Source organism: Orbicella franksi, chromosome 11 (assembly GCF_964199315.1).
Source record: "Orbicella franksi chromosome 11, jaOrbFran1.1, whole genome shotgun sequence".
NCBI lineage: Eukaryota > Metazoa > Cnidaria > Anthozoa > Scleractinia > Merulinidae > Orbicella > Orbicella franksi.
In genome coordinates this window covers 27,867,705-27,886,670 of record NC_138155.1, presented here as the reverse complement: position 1 = coordinate 27,886,670, position 18,966 = coordinate 27,867,705, and the positions used below count along the sequence as shown (strand labels likewise).

At 39.0% G+C, this 18,966-nt stretch overlaps 1 protein-coding gene across 2 annotated transcripts in view; it reads left to right on the top strand.

Moving 5' to 3' along the window:
• LOC145502941 (stabilin-2-like) overlaps nt 1-18,912 on the top strand; it is a 58,024-nt gene extending 39,112 nt beyond the window's left edge. The window contains exons 48-72 of one of the 2 annotated variants that reach the window (XM_081482352.1): nt 117-251; nt 1,067-1,126; nt 1,530-1,706; nt 2,417-2,515; nt 3,571-3,714; nt 3,848-3,904; nt 4,813-4,930; nt 5,277-5,423; nt 6,060-6,256; nt 6,905-7,034; nt 7,122-7,195; nt 7,841-7,879; nt 8,722-8,838; nt 9,308-9,433; nt 10,055-10,144; nt 10,701-10,793; nt 11,618-11,665; nt 12,156-12,182; nt 12,787-12,918; nt 13,169-13,315; nt 14,379-14,489; nt 15,459-15,539; nt 16,089-16,131; nt 16,665-16,710; nt 17,427-18,912. In XM_081482352.1, the coding sequence (XP_081338478.1) occupies nt 117-251; nt 1,067-1,126; nt 1,530-1,706; nt 2,417-2,515; nt 3,571-3,714; nt 3,848-3,904; nt 4,813-4,930; nt 5,277-5,423; nt 6,060-6,256; nt 6,905-7,034; nt 7,122-7,195; nt 7,841-7,879; nt 8,722-8,838; nt 9,308-9,433; nt 10,055-10,144; nt 10,701-10,793; nt 11,618-11,665; nt 12,156-12,182; nt 12,787-12,918; nt 13,169-13,315; nt 14,379-14,489; nt 15,459-15,539; nt 16,089-16,131; nt 16,665-16,669 (2,397 nt within the window). In that variant the 3' untranslated portion in view covers nt 16,670-16,710; nt 17,427-18,912. Of the gene's footprint in view, nt 1-116; nt 252-1,066; nt 1,127-1,529; nt 1,707-2,416; nt 2,516-3,570; nt 3,715-3,847; nt 3,905-4,812; nt 4,931-5,276; nt 5,424-6,059; nt 6,257-6,904; nt 7,035-7,121; nt 7,196-7,840; nt 7,880-8,721; nt 8,839-9,307; nt 9,434-10,054; nt 10,145-10,700; nt 10,794-11,617; nt 11,666-12,155; nt 12,183-12,786; nt 12,919-13,168; nt 13,316-14,378; nt 14,490-15,458; nt 15,540-16,088; nt 16,132-16,664; nt 16,711-17,375 lie in introns of both variants that reach the window. The other variant, XM_081482351.1, reaches the window with a different exon arrangement.
• The last annotated feature ends 54 nt before the right edge of the window (nt 18,913-18,966 follow it).

Here is an 18,966-nt window from a genome sequence, read left to right as displayed (position 1 = left end):
CGCTCTAAAGATAATTAAACTATCTCGATTATCACTATGAAAATAGATGAAGGCCAGTGAAAAATTTGCGCCATTATTTCTTGGTCGTTATTAACTTGGGTTTTATTTCCTTTCAGGGTAATGTCACGTCTTTTTATGATGAATATGGAAATGTTTCCAGAGTAGTTGGAGTGTATGAGTCAGCAAATGGCATTATCATGAAACTGGACAGCTTACTGACTCCACCAATGCCTGCAGCTAGCAGGCCAATGGTATGTAATTAAAATTTGTATAATAGGTCAGATTATTTTCGCATTTTGATGTAATAAATCAAACACGAGAGACAGTGTTTCATCGGTATGTCCAAACACCGAGAAGAGAGTTGAAAATGCGACGCGCAGCGGAGTATTTTTGATGAAATTCGAGGTGTTTCGCTAGCCGATGAAATACTGTCTCGAGTGTTTGATATATCTTCTCAATCGAAACAAAAACTAACGAGTAAACGGAGAAGTAAAATCGTCAAAATCTATGCTAATTAAGACCGGGTATCCAAACTTCCTTCACGGTTGTGATTTTCTTTGTTTCAACTTGATGAATTATTAATGAGTTTGAGAATGGTCGTTACTTATAATCGATTGGAGGACACTGACAGACGTTTAGATGACGTCATCAACGTTTGTATAGGAAACAGCTAAATTCCATGTTGTCGTGCGTCTGTTGAGTAATAGATCCCAGAAGATGTCAAAATGTGGTAAGAACATCAGTGACACACTCGGCTATCGCCTCGTGTACCATATTTTACTTCGTACCACATTTTGACGTCATCTGTGATCTATCACTGAACAGACGCACGGCAACATGGAATCTATTTGTTAAATAGATGATAACTAGTATTCAACTGGAAGATGCAACCTTTTGCTTGTTAATCTTGCAAACAAGAGTGATAAGAAAAAACGACCACACTGATAAGAAACCGAATTGACATTCTTATGCTGATTGCTGATTTGCAGAAATGTTTAATCTTTTCCGTTATTACCATGACATTATATTGTTAATAATTTGGGCCATTTTGGTTTTAAACCAACAGGGGTCCTACATTGATGTAGCTAACATACTTGGATACAAAGAGTTTGTAAAGCTCGTTGAGGTTAGTAGAGGCTAGGTGCTGAGGTGATTTAATCCAATACAATATAGAATTTGTACTAGGTTAGTCTTGAGAATGAAGCGTATGATCATATAAGAATCGCGTTTTCCAACCTTAACAGACTTAGTTGAGTGATCAGTAAATGCTAGGTCATAGAGAAGGGAAACGTCTAAAAAATGGACAAATCAGTTGCAGAATAATTTCAGAAACCAAGTTTATCTTTTGAACATTGGTGTTTATGTACACTGTACATCGTACAGAGGTTTTCATTGTAAGTTCACCCGCTTCTTGTATAATCCACAAAACAGGCACTGAGTCTCATTAGTTACCCTTTGAGATGATGGTAACTTAACCATGTATTGTAAGAATCATAACATTACCAACTGAATCCTCATACATTGTACAGCAAGCAGGACTGAAGAACCGCCTGGACGTTGCAGTAAACAGACCTGTTCTAATGTTCTGGCCAACTGATGATGCCATAAGAGGGTTGCCTCAGGACCTGATGAATCGGCTGTTGGATCCTGTCCATGTGGGGGACTTGATACGTTTTATACGATATCATGTAGTAACACAAATTCAGGTTAGTGATCAACGAAAGAAAGTTGTAGAAAAAATGTGTTTTTCCATGTGGTAATCTTTTAAAGTAGTGTTGCCATTGGCGTTCTTAAAAATCTCCAAAATATTAACTACATTTCCTAGTAAACTTTTGCCTCAGTATGATGTTTAAAGGGTGGTTAGTGATATTGGCTAGATAACTCATTACGTGACTAAACAATCAAAATCATACTTCTTCAACTGGATAATACTAGTGGATAATATTATCCGGCACCCTTTGTACAACTGCCGACTTGGGTGGAGATTAAGGCACTGTGAGAGTAGAGTGTCTTGCCTTTGATCACAATTACCAAGCCATTACAGCCAACGCTGCACTAGCCAATCGGGTGATGTACCACCCACAGCAACATGTACAGCCTACAGTAATCACGTTTTATCAAGATAAAGGCTTTAGAACCATCTCATTGTGTACTGGCCATTAGGGCAAAATGGCGTCCACAGCAACAACTGAGACCAATCAAATTTTCTCAAAACAATTTGTCAAAATCATCTCAAAGCTTAGCCAGAAGTGTCAGTTATCTCTCGCCCTCGACGTAATCCCCGGGCGAGAGACGGGGATTAGGTTGCGGACGGAAGACGACTAGTATTTCAGGCTGCTCGAAGCTGGCACATTTTCCAAATAGTGAATAATGCCCAAGAAGAGAAGTTTTTGAAGAAAACCCGTTTTCTTTGCAGTCTGATTTTAGTACCCAGTCTTTGCTGAGGAGTGGAGCAGGGTTAGAATTGAGGACGTTTGGAGGATCAAGTTTATTTGTGTCGTGTAAAGGAGGAAAGGTTTGTTATTGTTTTACCAGTTTTCTGTCAACTTTGAATGAGCGAGTTCTTCGACTCAAAACTCGTACTTACACTTTTTCAATTGTTTTTCAGTATTACTCAACTGTAAGGTGGAAAACTAATGACAAAAAATACACGTGATCATAATGAAGTTTGTGTTATTTGTATGGGTAATCGTACGGTTTCGAGTTCAATTTGGAATTAATTTGCACGAGTGAGTTTTTCAAAAAGCTGAAATTGCACGAGCCGCTTCGGCGAGTGCAATTTCAGCTTTTGAAAAATTCCCAAGTGCTAATTAATTGGAAATTGAACGAGAAAAACAGTGTGATTACTTATTAGTAATATAAACGTGAAAAAATTCGCGTGGAGGAAATGCCGGAGGATCTTTCTTGAAGCCATTTTTTCTTATTCGAGAAAACTTTTTTCAAAGTTTCCGCACTAAATTTTCGTCATCATTTTATGTGATATCACTGGCCTAGAAAATTTCCTATTTTCTTTCAGTCAATCACAATCTAGAATTACGATGTGTAATTTGCTCTGGTGTTACACTTGAACTGCACTGCTCTCAGCCAATCAGAGTCGAGTAATTTTTTCATGTATATTATTAATGGTAATAGGACCGAGTGGAGTCCAATTCGGTCTGTAATCATACGAGTGATTAACAAAATCGGACGACCGCGAAGCGGGAGTCCAATTTGTTAATGACGAGTATGATTACAGACTGAATTGGACGACACGATGTCCTGTTACCAATTAATCAAAACTATGACAAAATTCGAGAAACGAACAAACCATCGATTGATCGCTGAACGATAAAACGTCGTTATGAATACTGAAAAACACAGCAGTTTACTCGACAAAGTGCACCGCAACAGCGCGCGCAAAATGACGTGTACTGTCCAATTGCAAGCATGACGCGTACACTGTCCAATTAATGCTCAAATCGGGCTGCTGATAGCCAATCACGTTCGAGAATTTTGTTATAGTTTTGATTAAGATTGGAATAATTATGTGAATGGGTAAATTAGAAGTATTTTTTTTTACTTATTCTGCAGGGTGACCTTTATGTAAATGGTGATAGTAGACTTGTTGAGAGGGATGTAATATTTAATGGCGGTGTGGCGTTTGGTGTGGACAAGGCTCTTATTCCTCTTGGATTTGGTGGCAACTGTGATGACATTAACGAAACGCAAATTACGGTAACAACCCATATCTATTGTGATGTCCCTTGCTGTGGTATTGAAAATTGCTAACTTATTTCTACCTAGTTGTCAGTCAACAAATCCTCTTACGTCGTTAACGCATGAAAAATGATTTTTTTTTCCTTCATAGGGCCAATGTGGAAATTGTTTTGTTCCTGTTAGTTGTCCTCAAGAAACCACTCTTGTTGTGAGTAGTCTACAGCATAATCTTTACCTATACTTGTGCATTAGTTTAGGACTCGGTAAACTTTCGAAATGGTGGTTGGATATTTTTGACATGAAACACTTGGGCAGTCAATTAATTATAGGTCAACAACAAAGTCTGTTATGTTCAGTTGGTCCAGCTTTGTCGCATTATTTTCAGCATCCATTTATAGCTTTCTCTTCTGTAATATATAAATAACTGATTCATTTGAGAGTGTTCTCGACGAAATGTAAAGTAGTTTATTTGACGTGATATAAGTGTGGTTTTCCGCTGGCTGAGGAACGAATGAAGCGGAAAACGTTTTTCTCACACACGGCTGGGAGTCTTAGTACAAGTGTGTGGGGCGGGGGTAGGGGGGGTTTCAGGTCACGTGGCTTGTACAAGGTCCAAGTTTTGTTTTGCCATCCGCCATTGCCTGACATGCCCCACCCACCCACCCGTGAGGTATTTTTGGAGTCTATTAAGTTGCAGTGAATTTATTTTCTAGCCACTTTTTTGTGCCATTGTAAGACAGTTATGTTATGTTATGTTATGTTGTTATGTTAATAAAGGTCAGGCTGTGTGGTTCGGCTTGGCATGGCTCCCAGCGGTGTGTGAGAAAAACTGTTTAGTACGTGTTTTCTTTAAACAATCTGTTTCCTAGAGATTTGCTCGAAAAACAGTAAGTGTTCGTCAAGAGAGCTTACGTTGTAAACAAATGAAATTACCTTAGATAATTGCTCAACCCCTAAACTCACTACATTATATATTTCTTACTATCAATAAAATGTTCAAGCAGATAGGGAAGATGCCTTGATATGCCATCAAATTCTTAAAATTAACTGTCAATCGGTATAGAGAATTGGTCTCGAACAAAATGCATGTACCTGCATCTCTCTCTACCACATTAGGGTGCAACGAACCACAACTGCACATACGATGGAGATTTGATAGGTTGCCAGCCGATATGTTTACAGCGAGAGAGAGTTAGAAGATGTTGTAAGAACTTTTATGGACCAAACTGTGATGGTAAGTTACGCTTTTCAGGGTTATGTGCACTGTAAGCAAAAAGCCTGGCCCTCGTCGCTTAATGACAGAAACGGGGATAAACTCTGGCTGTATAGGCCATCTGACACAGACTTTACCTTATCCTATTCCAAGGGATGTAGTGTTATTTCTATTGTTCCGTCACCTTACATACCATGCAGAATGAGTGCTGATGAATAAGTTATTTAAGTGAAACTTTATGTAGCCAGGGTGGCCCATTCAGCATCGTGAGCACCTGAAATTGCCACGCACAGTATCGCCTTCAAGCAATTTTTTTTAATCCTAAGTGCGTGTTTTCTAACCAGTTTCTTGTCTCATGTTGGTACAGTTTGTCCTGGTGGTATTCAGTTACCTTGTAGTGGGCGTGGTCGCTGTATCGATGGGCTTCTTGGAGATGGTACATGCGTGTGCGACTTTTCATTTAATGGCACAGCTTGTGAGCGGTGTATTAACAGCACTGTTGCGTCGTGTCCAGGTATCTTACATTGACTTTCAAAGTCGTTTATTTTCATCAGCGGTTGCGGAAGATTCGTGAATGTATCCTTAGTGTCAGATATTCAAATGATGTTTTGCTCTTAGAGTTGAAACCCGTTTTTACGAACCCCTAAGAGATACGAAAATTGGTTTGAAAAATCGGATAGTTCGAGAAATCAGGGGTAAAATTACAGTGTTTGACTGAGGGGAAAGAAACGACTTTTAGTTCGAGTTAACGGGAGGGTTAAAAATTGAAGGGTTTAAGAAATCAGGATGTGACTTCATTAGCCCATTGCTTTCGAAAGTGGAACAAACTAAACTGATTAGTCATAACGGAGGTTGGACTGGTCGGGTGGAGCGAATAAATACCAAGGTGGGAGAGGAGTTTTGTAAGTTTGTAAGTCACATCCCGATTTCTCGAACCCTTAGCATATTTTATCATTTGTAATTTTCAGAGGCCATTTACACCCTTTGATTGCTAAAAAGTGGTTTCTCACACTATTAACGCGAATAAAGAAAATCATCAGATAAAGAATATTGTCTTGATGTAACACCAAATTATCATAATTGACATTGAAAGAAATGTATGACGATCGGTAAGGAGAACTAATATTTTGATCTTGGGATTTCTTTTCAGTACCATCTGTTGACTGCAAGGCAGATAATGGTGGCTGTCACGTGTTTGCTACCTGCTCTCAAACTGGTGTTGATCGTTTGACGTGCTCATGTAAACCTGGTTACCATGGAGATGGATACTACTGTCAGATGACTGACGTCTGTGCCACTAACAATGGAGGGTGTGGTGTCAATGCTACTTGCCTGTTTACTGCGCCAGTAAGTTTGTGTGTAATGTTATTCCCTGGTTTTACAGTTTCATGGTTAAGGAACATAAGGGAACAATAGGTAGCATGCAATGGAGTAGCGCTGCGTTCATTGGGAGTGAAGCATTGATCTGGAAATCAGAGCTCTTGTAGTTATAGGCCACTAGGATCGTAAACACTGTCTTATATGTATAGACTACGAGTAGTCCCTCTTTCGCTTAGTCTGTCGTACGTGACGCGAAAGAAAACCGCGACAAAAATTGGCCGCGTGGAATCCTGGAGGCGAGGAGCGCGCACTCCTCGACCCCAGGATTTCGCGCGGCTATTTTTGTCTCGCGGTTTTCTTTCGCGTCACGCACGACGGACTAAGCAAAAGAGGGACTTCTGGAAGTCTATATATGTAAGCTAGGTGCTGTAATCTGTCAAAAGCAGAATGGTTCTAGGTTAGAGCGTTTTTCAATTGAGTGTCGTAAAACCAAAACCAAAACCAATTACTTACCAATTAGACTACTCAGCCAATCTCAAACTGAAGTAAAACCAAAACCAAAAGCAAAACCAAAGTAATTGCCTGACTACTTTTGACACTCAGTTGAAAACCACTCTAACCTAGATCCATTTTTGATATAGTCGATTAATGACTGACAAATTCTTGTCTTCCTAGGGAACAAGAAGCTGCCTGTGTAAAGCTGGCTTTTATAAAGTTGGCTCCGAGTGTCGTCCTCATCATCCTGCCTCACCCTGCTCTCAGAATCACGGAGGATGTTCCGTCCATGCTGAGTGTTCCTATGATGGTAACTTCTTGTAACTTCTCTTCTCGTTAAGTGAAACTAGTTCAAGAGACCATAACGAACAGGGTGTTTTATTTTGTTCTACTACAGGTGTTAAGGTCACATGTTCTTGTCGTTCAGGCTTTACAGGAGACGGATTAACTTGTGAAGGGAACATTATACAGGTCAGCAAGGTTCTTTTTCTTAGGGAATTATACATGACAATTAGTCTACTGGTTCATGTAGAGTGATTGTCGAGGTCAGTGTACTATTTTTGTTGTCTAACGTTTTTGAACCCGAGAAAAAGTCATAATTAGAGGCAGTGATGATCAACGTAATTTATCCTTATAGCGTTAATACATTGTTAACCAGACAGGTGGTGAGATAAAGTGGTTTTCATTTGAGTGTCGTGAAACCAAGACCAAACCAACTACTTACCAAAGAAACCACTCAGCCAATCTCACACCGTAGTAAAACCAAAACCAAAGTAATTGCCTGATTACTTTTGACACTCAGTTGAAAACCGCTCTATTGACTTGATATAACACCCAATTCTCAGAAGTTCGCCTTAAAAGAAACGTATGACAGCTAGTAAGGAGAAGTGATATTTTGAGTTTTGAAACAAGTGGGTTAAAAGAAAGCACTCCTCCCTACTTCCTCCTTGCCATAAAAAAAAAAATTCACATAGAAAAGTCTTTGGACCCATTGTCTATTAAGATGGCGCGTTTTGTGTACAGATTCGTATTGCTGTGTGTTGTTGTCGAGTTTGCTTGCTACAGGTATTCTCAGACCATACTCATATATACTGAGTATCTTTATCCAATGTAAAGGTGCTCCAAGAAACTAGCAAGTTTACAGAATTCTACAAGGTATGTCACCTTTCAGTGTTGTTGTTGTTTTTTTTACATCATGTTATGGAAACAAATGAAATTGTATTTAAGTTTGGTTAAAACACAGTAAGGAATATTTTTGTAAGTCAGCGACACAAATTATTTTGGAAACAATTCAGATTTCTTCCAAAAGGAATTAATCCATGACCATCCTCACCCCTGTTGGATGTGCTGCGTCGCAGCATAAATGAGGAAGGGGTAAGGGGTAAGGGAGGCACCCTCCCTCCCCCTCTTCCCCGGTTTATGTCTGTTGCGCAAACTATGTTATACGAGACCCTGGATATGAAGCTATATTACTAACATCCGGGACAAGACCTGTTGAGGCAAATGTAAACTCTCTCTCTAATTTGCAGAAAATGTTACCGTAGCGTAGAGAAAAAAAATTATTTCGCCAACTCCCCCTTGCACAATATTCTCTTCTCTGTGCTGCTAAGAATGTTGTTAGGGAAACCACAAACAGCATTGATTGCAGGGGGTGAGGAGTAGACGAATTACATCTGTGAGGAGGATACATGTCACAATTTAGTTGTGTGATAAGTTATCAGTGACTTTGTCTTATAATGTAGCTTATCTTTGTGAAGTGTATATGAAATAATTCATATTTGAACTGCGGTTGTAGATGAAAGTGAAGAATGATCATCGCAGTAAAATTTCCAATTTAAGCAATTGGAAAGAAGAAGCCTGAAAAAAACAGGGCTTCAACGCCCCTGATTTTTTTCAGGCTTCTTCTTTCCAATTGCTTAAATTGGAAAATTTACTGCGATGATCATTCGTCACTCTCATAGCTTATCTTTGTTTCTTTGCCTCCTTTTTAACTTCAGACCCTCTACCAACTGACCACCCTCAGTACAGAGGCGGTGTTTTTATTTCAAGATCTACAGTCCCAGTCAAAAACCTTTACAGTGTTTGTGCCTATTAACAGCGCAGTACACAGCAAGGTGCCAATTATTACAATTTTTTGTCAGATTAGAATTCACTCGACATGTTCTCTCATCTTCGGTCAATATAGGTCACTGTCATAATTATCACACATTTAACTTGATGAAAGTTGTGCATTACATGAATACAAGGTTTCCCTGGTCTTGAAAACGTTAATGTTTTTTTTATATATAATCTTCAAGTTTAGTGGAAAGTAAGGGAATTTAATATCTAGTCAGGGAAATTCTCAGAATAAGCAAATTTCATTTTTACATGCTGCAGGTTCAATTCAATTGCTTTTAATTTGTGTAAAAGGAACTTTTAAAAGCAAATGCGTAATTATCTTCACAGGTAAAAGTCGGGGAATCTTTTCTTTCTTTGTTAGGGGCACCATGATAGTAATAGATCTATATATTTACTGCTTCAAACAAGGATTGAGAATTTCGTGTACATGTTACCTCTCCTCGCTTTTTTCCCTTATTTTTACAGAGGTTCACATTACATATTATGAAGAATCACATCTTGTCTGGAAGGTTTCCGCTAAACAACATGATTAGTGACTTATCTCTGACGACCCTGGCTGGAACCAAACTGCACATTAAAAAGCTAACAAATGTAAGATCCAGAATTTGTAAATTTTAGTTTACATTAACCACTGGTTATTTAAAAAAGGCTTTTAAACGAGTTTATCAATAAGGGTTTTAGTGGACGTTATAATCCCGAGAGGGACTCCCCCGTTAAAGGGGCGGGGATAATCTTCGGAAAATTTGAATTTAAACCCTAAGGGAGATCAATCTAGCATGGCACAGGATTTATACAAGATTTAATATCGTGCTTCAATATTAACCCCCTAAAATATACCATTCTTAAACAGACAGAAAAGTAAGTGATATAACAACTTAACGGCGATCAATAATTTCGACTTTGAAGAATAGAACGATTTCAACTTGGCCTTTGTAAAGCGCCCGCTCTGCTCAAGAAAAATCGCAGGGAGTACGTCTCCGTTTTTTTTCGAGGAGAGCAGGCAGCTATACTTAAGCCCTTACAACTTTAAATAAATTTCTCCTCGTTCGTTGGTAAAACAGTGGGACGCCTTAGTTTACACCCTAAGTGATACCAAAATAGGCGATTTCCACCCCTGAATGAGATGACGAGCTTCCTCACCCCTTTCTTATAAGAGTCCCCCTGTTTGAAGGCTTTGGCTCAAGATAACATTCGTTTGTTACTGTTACACAGGGGCAAGTAGTTGTCAATGGAGTTGGTCATGTTATTGGAGACATTCCTGCAACTAATGGCCTGGTACATGTAATAGATCAGATGATCCCGGTGAGTAAATGACTTACTGACCTAAAAATTGTCTTGTAAGTAGTTGTTATTGACAAAGCTTCAGGTCCAGATGTTGAAACATTGAGCGAGTTTATCTTTTATTCACGTGAACCGAGGTGAATTATAGGGGCACTGAGGAACAAGATATTAATGCAGAAAAGTAGTAAAATGTGTTATCATTTGATATGTATGACTGCGAGGGAGCAGAGAAACACATATTTCAAGTTGTGATTTTTATGCAAAATTTAGGAGATGCAGTGATGTAATGGTTACTGTACTAAAGGTTGGCTCCGGGGGTCTAGGTTCTAGCGAGGGTCTCGCAGGTCCTCTCTCCACCCTCCTGAGAATTGTTGGGCGTCCTGAGAAAATACCGAGGCGGGGGGGAGTACCGAGGGTAATCTACGTTGAATTAGCTTTCCTTCCAGGGGATGTAGAAAAAGTTCCAGTTTCTTCATGCTTCGAAAATGATTGCGATCTCCCAATCTTAGGACTGCAACAAATTGAACCTTTGTCATATTTTACCTCACATACTTACTGCAAGTTAATTTCATTTTAGGCTGTTGCTCCTCCACCTTCAACCACAGTAACACCAACCAAACCAACTGAACCAACTAAACCTACCACAGCAACCCCAGGAAAACCAACTTCAGTATGTTACAGTCATTATCTTAATTTATGTTGTTGTATTTAAAGATGATTTCCAGTCCGTACTGCGCACTCTCGAGAGTTTGTCTGCGTTTTTTGTTTTGTTTCATGTAAGACATCACAAAATGTGAACATTTTGCAACTACTTACATGAATTAAATTCCAAGTTTCAAAACAACCGCCATTATGGATGCGAAGCGGTCGAAGCTTTATGCTTCGTTCTTTCTCATATCACTCGATGAAACAACTTCGCAGCTTTAAAAATCAATGAAGCTGTTGGAAAAAGAATTTGAAAGGCGTCAAAAATAAGGTATGTGGTTCGTAACAAATAACATCGATTCGCATTCCATCGAGTGAGACTTATAATGTTTATAAACGTTAGGGTGCTGAGTACGATACTGAAAATCATCTTTAAGAAAGAGCTACAACACTGTTAGCTTTAATAAAAGGCAACTTCTTAATTTACCTGTTAGCGTCTCAAGTGTAACTTTTGTAATGTCGAGAAGAAGAAAAAATACTCACACTTAAGGTGCAAAGCAAAACAAAATGACAATCAGTGATTTTATAAAATCAGGCAATTTTGACATACCTGCCTCGTCAAAACGTTTGCGATAATTATACGCGTTGTCTCTGCAATCTTCGGTTTGTCGATCCTTTAGGCTACTTGTTGCCGTAGCCACCACTCCCCCAGGAAAAACAGGAGAGAGGGAACCATAGTGCGAAGGTTGCACTATGTAAAGTGGGTGAAGTTCGATAAATAAGTGGATACAATTCACGACGGATGTGTGATATCATTTTCATTGCTTTATCGATTATGTGTTCTTACAGAAGCAGACAACCCAGCAAACTACTATTCCAACAGAAGGACCTGTTGTGGTATTTATAGCTTACTGTTACAACTTTGCAATATCCAGTATTTATTCTTGACTTTATAACGTTTTGCATTTAAAAAAGAGTTTACTACTTTCACTCAACTTTATTTTCGAATTCATTTCAAAGCTAACACATTGTTGATATCTTGTGGTTTGTGTTAGCTAAAGGACTTCTTTGTAAGGTGGATTTAGTTTAGAGCATATATGCTGCGGAATATATTGTTTGTTTGGGAAACCAAATGCGTTCAGCAAAATCTATACTTATCTCTTACTCCAGTCAAAGGACCTTTAATTTGGTTGGGTTTTTTAACTTCTTTAAGTGTTACTCTCCAACATGCAACAAAGCTTAAGCCAGTCAGTATGTACGCATAACAGACCTATTTTTAAATTGGACTCTTCTGCGGTAAAGTTTATGTATTGAATGGGTTGGAGTAGTTCTGTAATATTTTCTTTCTACACTGGGTGCTGACATTGCTATTTCTTTTGTTCTTTAGCCAGATGGACCAAATGCAGGAAAGCAGGTGTGTAGGATTTATAGAAATGCTTTGGCTCTCGAAGCAAAAAGTGAAACTGGCTCGGTTATCGCAGATTATCGTAATTTGTTAGTGTCTCGCAGATCAATTTTTTTGTCTGAGCTTTCGGCTTCGGCAAATAACTGATCTGTTCGCCACTGACAAATCCCGATGTTTTGCTCAACCTCGTCCAATAATTGTTAATTATTGAATGGCAATATTGTTTTAAATTATTCCTAATTAATACATATCTTGACTGTGACAATAGCTTGCACGTGTTTCTCTCTCGTGATGGTTTTAGAAAGTGGCTCGAAAGCTTGCCTGTGTGCGACTTACTTGCTTAAAGAGAGAGTTACCTGCTCTGATTTCTAATTAAACAGTTCAGCAAACACAAATCCAAAGTAGCGTTACGGATTACTTATTTCCAAGAAACTTTCTGTGAAAACTGTTTACTGCACTTACCCTTGGTAATCAGCCTTGCTCCTCAAACCTTATTCCCGGACTCTCTGTTCTCACCTCCACCTGGGGGAAGCGGGCACGATAGAGACCCTTGGAATGCGATTGACCTGTTTGTCTTTAATCTAAATCAGTTAACATTGGTTTCTTTGTTTAGGAGAGTAGCTCAGTTGGCCGGGGTGCTATCGCTGGTATTATCATTGGTACAATTATGCTTGTGATGTTGATCGCATTTGCTCTCTGGTTTGTGAAGAAGAACCACTTTCCTTCCCGAGCTTATTACAAAAAGGTGAGTCAGAACGGTGGTGGCTTAACTGCAGAATACCCAGCTGCCTCTTGAGTTAATTCATTCATGTGCATTTCTAATTCTTTCAAAATATGTGCGAAAGTAGAATCGAGAACCATAGTGGCAGGGTATTCTGCAGTTGCTCCAGCATTGTATTGTAATTTCCGTAACTAGTTAAGCACTTGGTTCTTTTTATTCGCCTGGTGATTTTGTCATATACTGAAGACTAATCCCTGCTCTGTTTTCTCCTCAGAATGTGGACACGGTGCATTTTAGCAATGAAGCATTTAACGACAACAGTATGATGTCGTTTGATAATGTCTTGTATGGTAACCTTGACGACCCAGTGCTCATGACACCACTGGAATTTCCGATTGATGACAAGCAGCCTGTGCCACAGGTACATTGAAAGCAGCTCAGTCACGGCATTATGAGTTAATTTTGGCCACGTGCAAAATTGCCTTTAAATTGAAGGAAACCTGAAAAGAGTAGTTTACTAAGATAGAAAAACACCCAGGAGATAATGATAAACCATAAAGGAACAAGGATGGTCAAGGATGGAGAAGATTGACGCGGATAATTACAAACCACAAACCACTTGAAAAATTTAGGCTGAACTTTTCAAGATGTCCAAACCGAGACGTATGTCCTTTAAGGTTCAGCAATAAGGTTAGATCTTGTAGAGTGCGCATTGAAGCTGTTAGATAGCGCAGTGGTTTGAAATGATCGAGAAACACAAACGAATTAAAAAGATGTTGTTGAGAAATATGGACGGTCAAGGCTAAACAATGGTAAAAGCTAAACCGTTGTGGATATCTGTGAGGGAAAACAAAAACTATTGCCTCTAACCCCAAAACAACAGCTGCTAACAATGAAAAAAATTCCAAGTTTACGAGAGCTGCTACACTTTTGCTGTGCATGAGAATGCTGGCTGAAATGAAAGTTAGAAGGTTAATTGTACGGGAAGCCCATAGTGATTTAATTTGCTTTAGTTTTCCCGCGCTTGGCAATAGGCTAGGTGTTTTCCCGCACTTGGCAGCCGCGTTCATGGTTTCCCGCGCTTTCCACTCGTTACAAGATTTTGCAGGTTTCGTATTCTGATTGGTCTAGCGCATCTCGAGCCACGATCTTGATTGGCTGTGTGATTACTTTCATGTAGTTTCACGAATCAGTCGAGCATGTTTCTGTTTTCACTCTGTTTTTAAAGTTTACTGACTGTTTCATGTCTCTTACCAACATCAACAGCACACACTTTATTACTAAAATAGAAAAACTCTCACTTACAAAACAATGGTAATTGAAACAGAAAATTAGGTGAATTCACCCAGAATAACTTAAAAGCTAATCGAGCTGAGTGAAATTAAATAGTGTTTATATAAGGAAGTTGGTTGGCAGTAAAACTTAAAGGGGGGGAGTAGTGAGGAGACAAAATAAGGGGAAAAAACAATACCTTTCTTCAACAGGGTCAAGCACCAGAGCATCTTGACTTTGACAATCCACTGTATCGTGACTTGCTTGGCTTGGACGCTACACAGAATCCTCATGACTTACTTTTGGAACAAGGCACTAATCCGGTGAGTGATTTGTTTACAAGTAAAAATGGATGGATTCATGCCAAACTTGTACTTTTGTGCTCTAATATTGTTTTCAAATTGTACTCCATTCGGTCAATTACTATTACCACGCGAGCAAGTCGTTAATTTTTCATATTTAGCCGCGTAACTGCAAGCAATCTTTTCCGATTCGCGTATCGTTACATTTCTCTACAGGGATAAGTATTAGAACATGTACATGTAAGCTTAGATTTCGGTAACCACATTACCATCATATAATGAACCTAGATGTAACGCAAAGAAGGAATAGGGTGTGTGCGTTACTGCTTCCTTATAACAGTAGCCTCCTTTGTACCCGTTACTTGACGCGCGTTGCGTGCTAAGTTACTGCTGGGAAGGACACTAACTTAATATTAGAGTCATGGGGCGCAAGGCGCACGGGCTCGCGCGCGATATGCACTGAAGCAACTGTTAAGTAGGTTAAAATATGATTCATGGGCTACTGAACCTAATTCAACCTTACGAGATGTCATTCTAGCTGAAAGTAAGGCAGTGAGAACGATGAAGTGCGTCGGCGGCGTGGACGCTGTCTCCTTTTGCTACCTTTTTCTCTCTTGTGATATGGAAGTGAATGAGATTAAGAGGTCAAGAATTTGATCCAAGACTTTCTCCTTATGTGATACTTATTTGCATTAGCAAGACACTAACTCTCATAACGTTTCTCCCCCAACCCCCCCCCCCCTCACCCAGAAGTATAAATGGGTACTGGTAAAATCTTGGGGGAAACCTGAAATAATGCCGGGGGGTAACCCTGCGATGGACTAGTATCTCATCCAGTGGAGAGTAGAAGTACTGCTATTTGAGAATGAGATCTCCGCACAGTCCTCTTGACTTTCAGTTTACGTCATTGTGTGACACTAATTATAAACTGATTATTATAAACAGATGAACTGGTTTTGCAATGTAATGCGTTGTTGTATATTATTGTAGACTTCAAGCGAGGAAGGAGTGAGAGAATTTTCCAACCCAATGTATGACGAGGTCACCGGTGGCGACAAAACACGGCAAAAGGTATTTATAAGAACTACTTCCTTTTGAATTGGATAGGCCATGTTCGATATATCAATATTCTAAAATGGCTCCGATGCTTTCAGGCAAAATTGCAACAGGCCACTTCCGAGTTGGCTTTTGCCTCGGTGTCAAAACGAGTCTTCCTGCGAAACTATTCATATGGAAATGAGTTCCGCCTGAATATTCATTTTCATGCAAATCAAACGAAGACTCGTTTTGAATCAGAGGCGGCACAAGTAACTCGGAAATGGCCGATTTTATATGTCACTTTTGTCCCTCAATTCCCAAAAGAGAACAAGATACAAAGAAAACACCACCAAATATGAAAGTTTGTCCTAAAAGCCTCGGAGCTATGTTAGAATATCGATATGTCGAACGTGGCCTATTGCCGGTAATTATGTAGGTCCGGGATCTAAATCACGTGATTGTTCACAAGTGAAGTAACGTCATCTTTCTGCAGATCAGAATGAAAGATCATGTATTTAGAGTCGGCTAATTAAAACGTGTATTGTGATGATATCGCATGACTATTAATTTATTTTCTTTCAGTTTAATTTGGACTCCAGATACTTTCCAGGTGGAGAAGACACATGTAAGTAAACTATCTGAAAAAAAAGGATCCAATTTTCTTATCGTATCCACGCAAAGGTTTAGCGTGCTCTGAATTTGACTCCTGTCTACATTCTTAAAACATGAACTGCTTGAAGTCATGGGAAATTATTCGACATGACAGGAGGCCATTTATTTATTTATTTATTTATTTGCTTACATTACAGCACTTACAAAAAATAACGCTACCTACAATGAAACACTTACATTACAACAGTTACATTACTCTACTTACAATAAGGCGCTTAGACTAATTACACTAGAAGTATACAATTGACAGGAGGCCATGATCTGCAAATACCTTTTTAAAAGTAATCGCTATCGATCGATTACAGTACTAAGTACAAGAAAACTGTTGCTGTCATGTTTCTGGCCAACCTCGTTTCCAGAGCTTTTCCTTCCAAATTTCAAGGGAGAAGCCCTGGGTACGAGGTTGTTTTCAGACCATGGCAGCTCAGTAATGCATACTTTAGTTTACAGTTTTTCCATCTTTTTTTTTTTTCTTTTTTATTCAAGGTTGAGGGAAGACTTACGAAGCCATTTGGGAAAAAAAAAAACAGAGGTAGGCTATCCTAGAATAAAAGTGAGCGCTGGTTTCATTGATTTCTTTTAATCTTCTCTTTCATTTGAAACTTCTGCTAATTTCACAAGTTGTGTACATAACTGCGATGATCAGTCATGTCTTCACATTTCGTTGTATTACTATTATTATTATCATCATTATTATTATTGTTATCGCAAGGAGTGTTCTTGTAGCATCATGCTGAATCTGCTAATTAATATATCAAAACACGCAAGACCGTGTTTGACCACGTTTCCAAACACTGAGAAGAGAGTTGAAAACACGACGCGCAGCGGAATATCTTTAACGACTTACGAGGTGTTTGAATGTGTAATCAGACACTGTCTTGAGTCCCAATCGAAACTAACACAAAGGAGAAAACGAGCGAGCAAAAATCTATGGAAAGTAAGATCAGATATCCAAGCACCGTCACGGTCATGATTTCCTTTTGTTTAAACTTGATGAATTATTTTGTCAATTAAAATTGACAAACAGACCTTGTTCGTAGTTTTCAACTCGACTCCTCACCAATCCCCTCGCGGTTACGCCCCTCCGCCGCCAAAATAAAAGCATAGGCGCGCGAAATCCCGCCAGCTACGCAGGCTAACGTTCCCATAAATAGAAACCATAGCGCTGACGTTTGATTGCTTATTGTTTTTTTCCAGGCCCCTATTAATCTCTTTTGTAAAGTGACCTTTTGTTGGTTTTCTCACCAGGGGTTCACGTCATTCGCAGAGGGGATTGTCAGGTGTATTCAAGGATCTATCGATTTCTTTGTGATGCTTTGAATGCCAAAACATATGTTGAATTTGTGTTGTCTGTTTTTAACCACGATTCAAAGTGAATCGAAGCTGTTTTGTTACTCGTAAAGTGTTTTAAAAAGTGCCGCTGTCACGCAAGGCGATTTTGCCACGCACGGGCGGCGCGTCAGTGTGTCATAGCGTCTCCACAGGCTAAAACAAGAAATTAGTTTTCACTGACATCTGTCCCTTTGCAACCCTTATTTAGAACGTCACGTAGCTTTTCTCGTTTCCTGGGGAGAACCTTTCTGTGACGAACACATCGAGTAACAACGAATATCAGTGAAAAGGTGCCAAGTGTGACAGCGGCTATTCTAAATTTTACACCGCTCCGAAACACTTGTCAATGGAGTAGTAATAGGTTTCAATTTTGTTGCAATTTTAAGACATTTTTATTTGTGGAAATTTGTAACTAAGATTTTCTATGAAACATCCTAAATGTAATTCGCATTCAGTATTTTTGTTACAATTTGATTGCTGTTTTAAGCAGGTTAAAATATCTGATTTATTGTTAGCCATAGCAGGGTAAAGTTCATAGCAGAGTAAAGCTATCTGTCGATATCTGCATGTTCGGTGTTGTGTTGTCTGTGAGCCTCGCAGAAGGTCGTTCATAGTTTGCGTCAAATATATTTATATAGTTGTGTATTATGAAGCACACAAAGCTTTTAAACTAGCTTTTTGAAAAAGCCAAAAACGTAAGTTGGTATTCGTATGCCTAATTTACTGGTGCAGGAGTCTATAAGTTAAAAGTATGAGCTATAATGCTAAAGATATAAGCAACAGGTCCATAAGTTATATGCTATAAGCTGAAAGTCTGTAAGTTGTAAGTTAGTGGTTTGCGTTACAAGTCTGTAAGCTGAAAGCTACAAGTTTTATACGTTATAGTTCTGTAACTACGTAAGTCTATAAATTTAAGCTGTGTTAAGTTCATTCGAGAAATCATGCGAAATATATGGTGTTTGTTAGTACCTAAGGTGAAACGAATCGCATGAAAACGAAATAAGACCACACGGGTTAATACAGCTCTCCTTAGCTTTGTCCTTGTTAGATCATAGTTAACTATGTTTAGATACATTAATCACAGATTTGATATGATATATCTGTCTGTAAAACCTCGGTTGCCGATTAAAAACGTTGATTTTAGCAATAGACAGAGGTTGAAAGTAAGCTAGTGAAATCATTTAAGGTATATATATTACAGTGACGGCGTCGAACGCACTCTCATAATCTTTGATTACTACTAGTATGAAAATGGGTGTAAGGCACGAGAAGCGCGGGAAAATTTCGAGCCCTGGGGCCCGTTTCTCGAAAGCCCCGGAAACGTTTCGGGGCCACAGAGCCATTTTAGCTTATCTGTATCTATAAACAGAGAGGTGTATACGCCAGAAACTTCTTGTCTGAAGAGAACCTTTGTTCGTATTAAGAATATGTGAATGAAACAGCTCTGTAATCATAA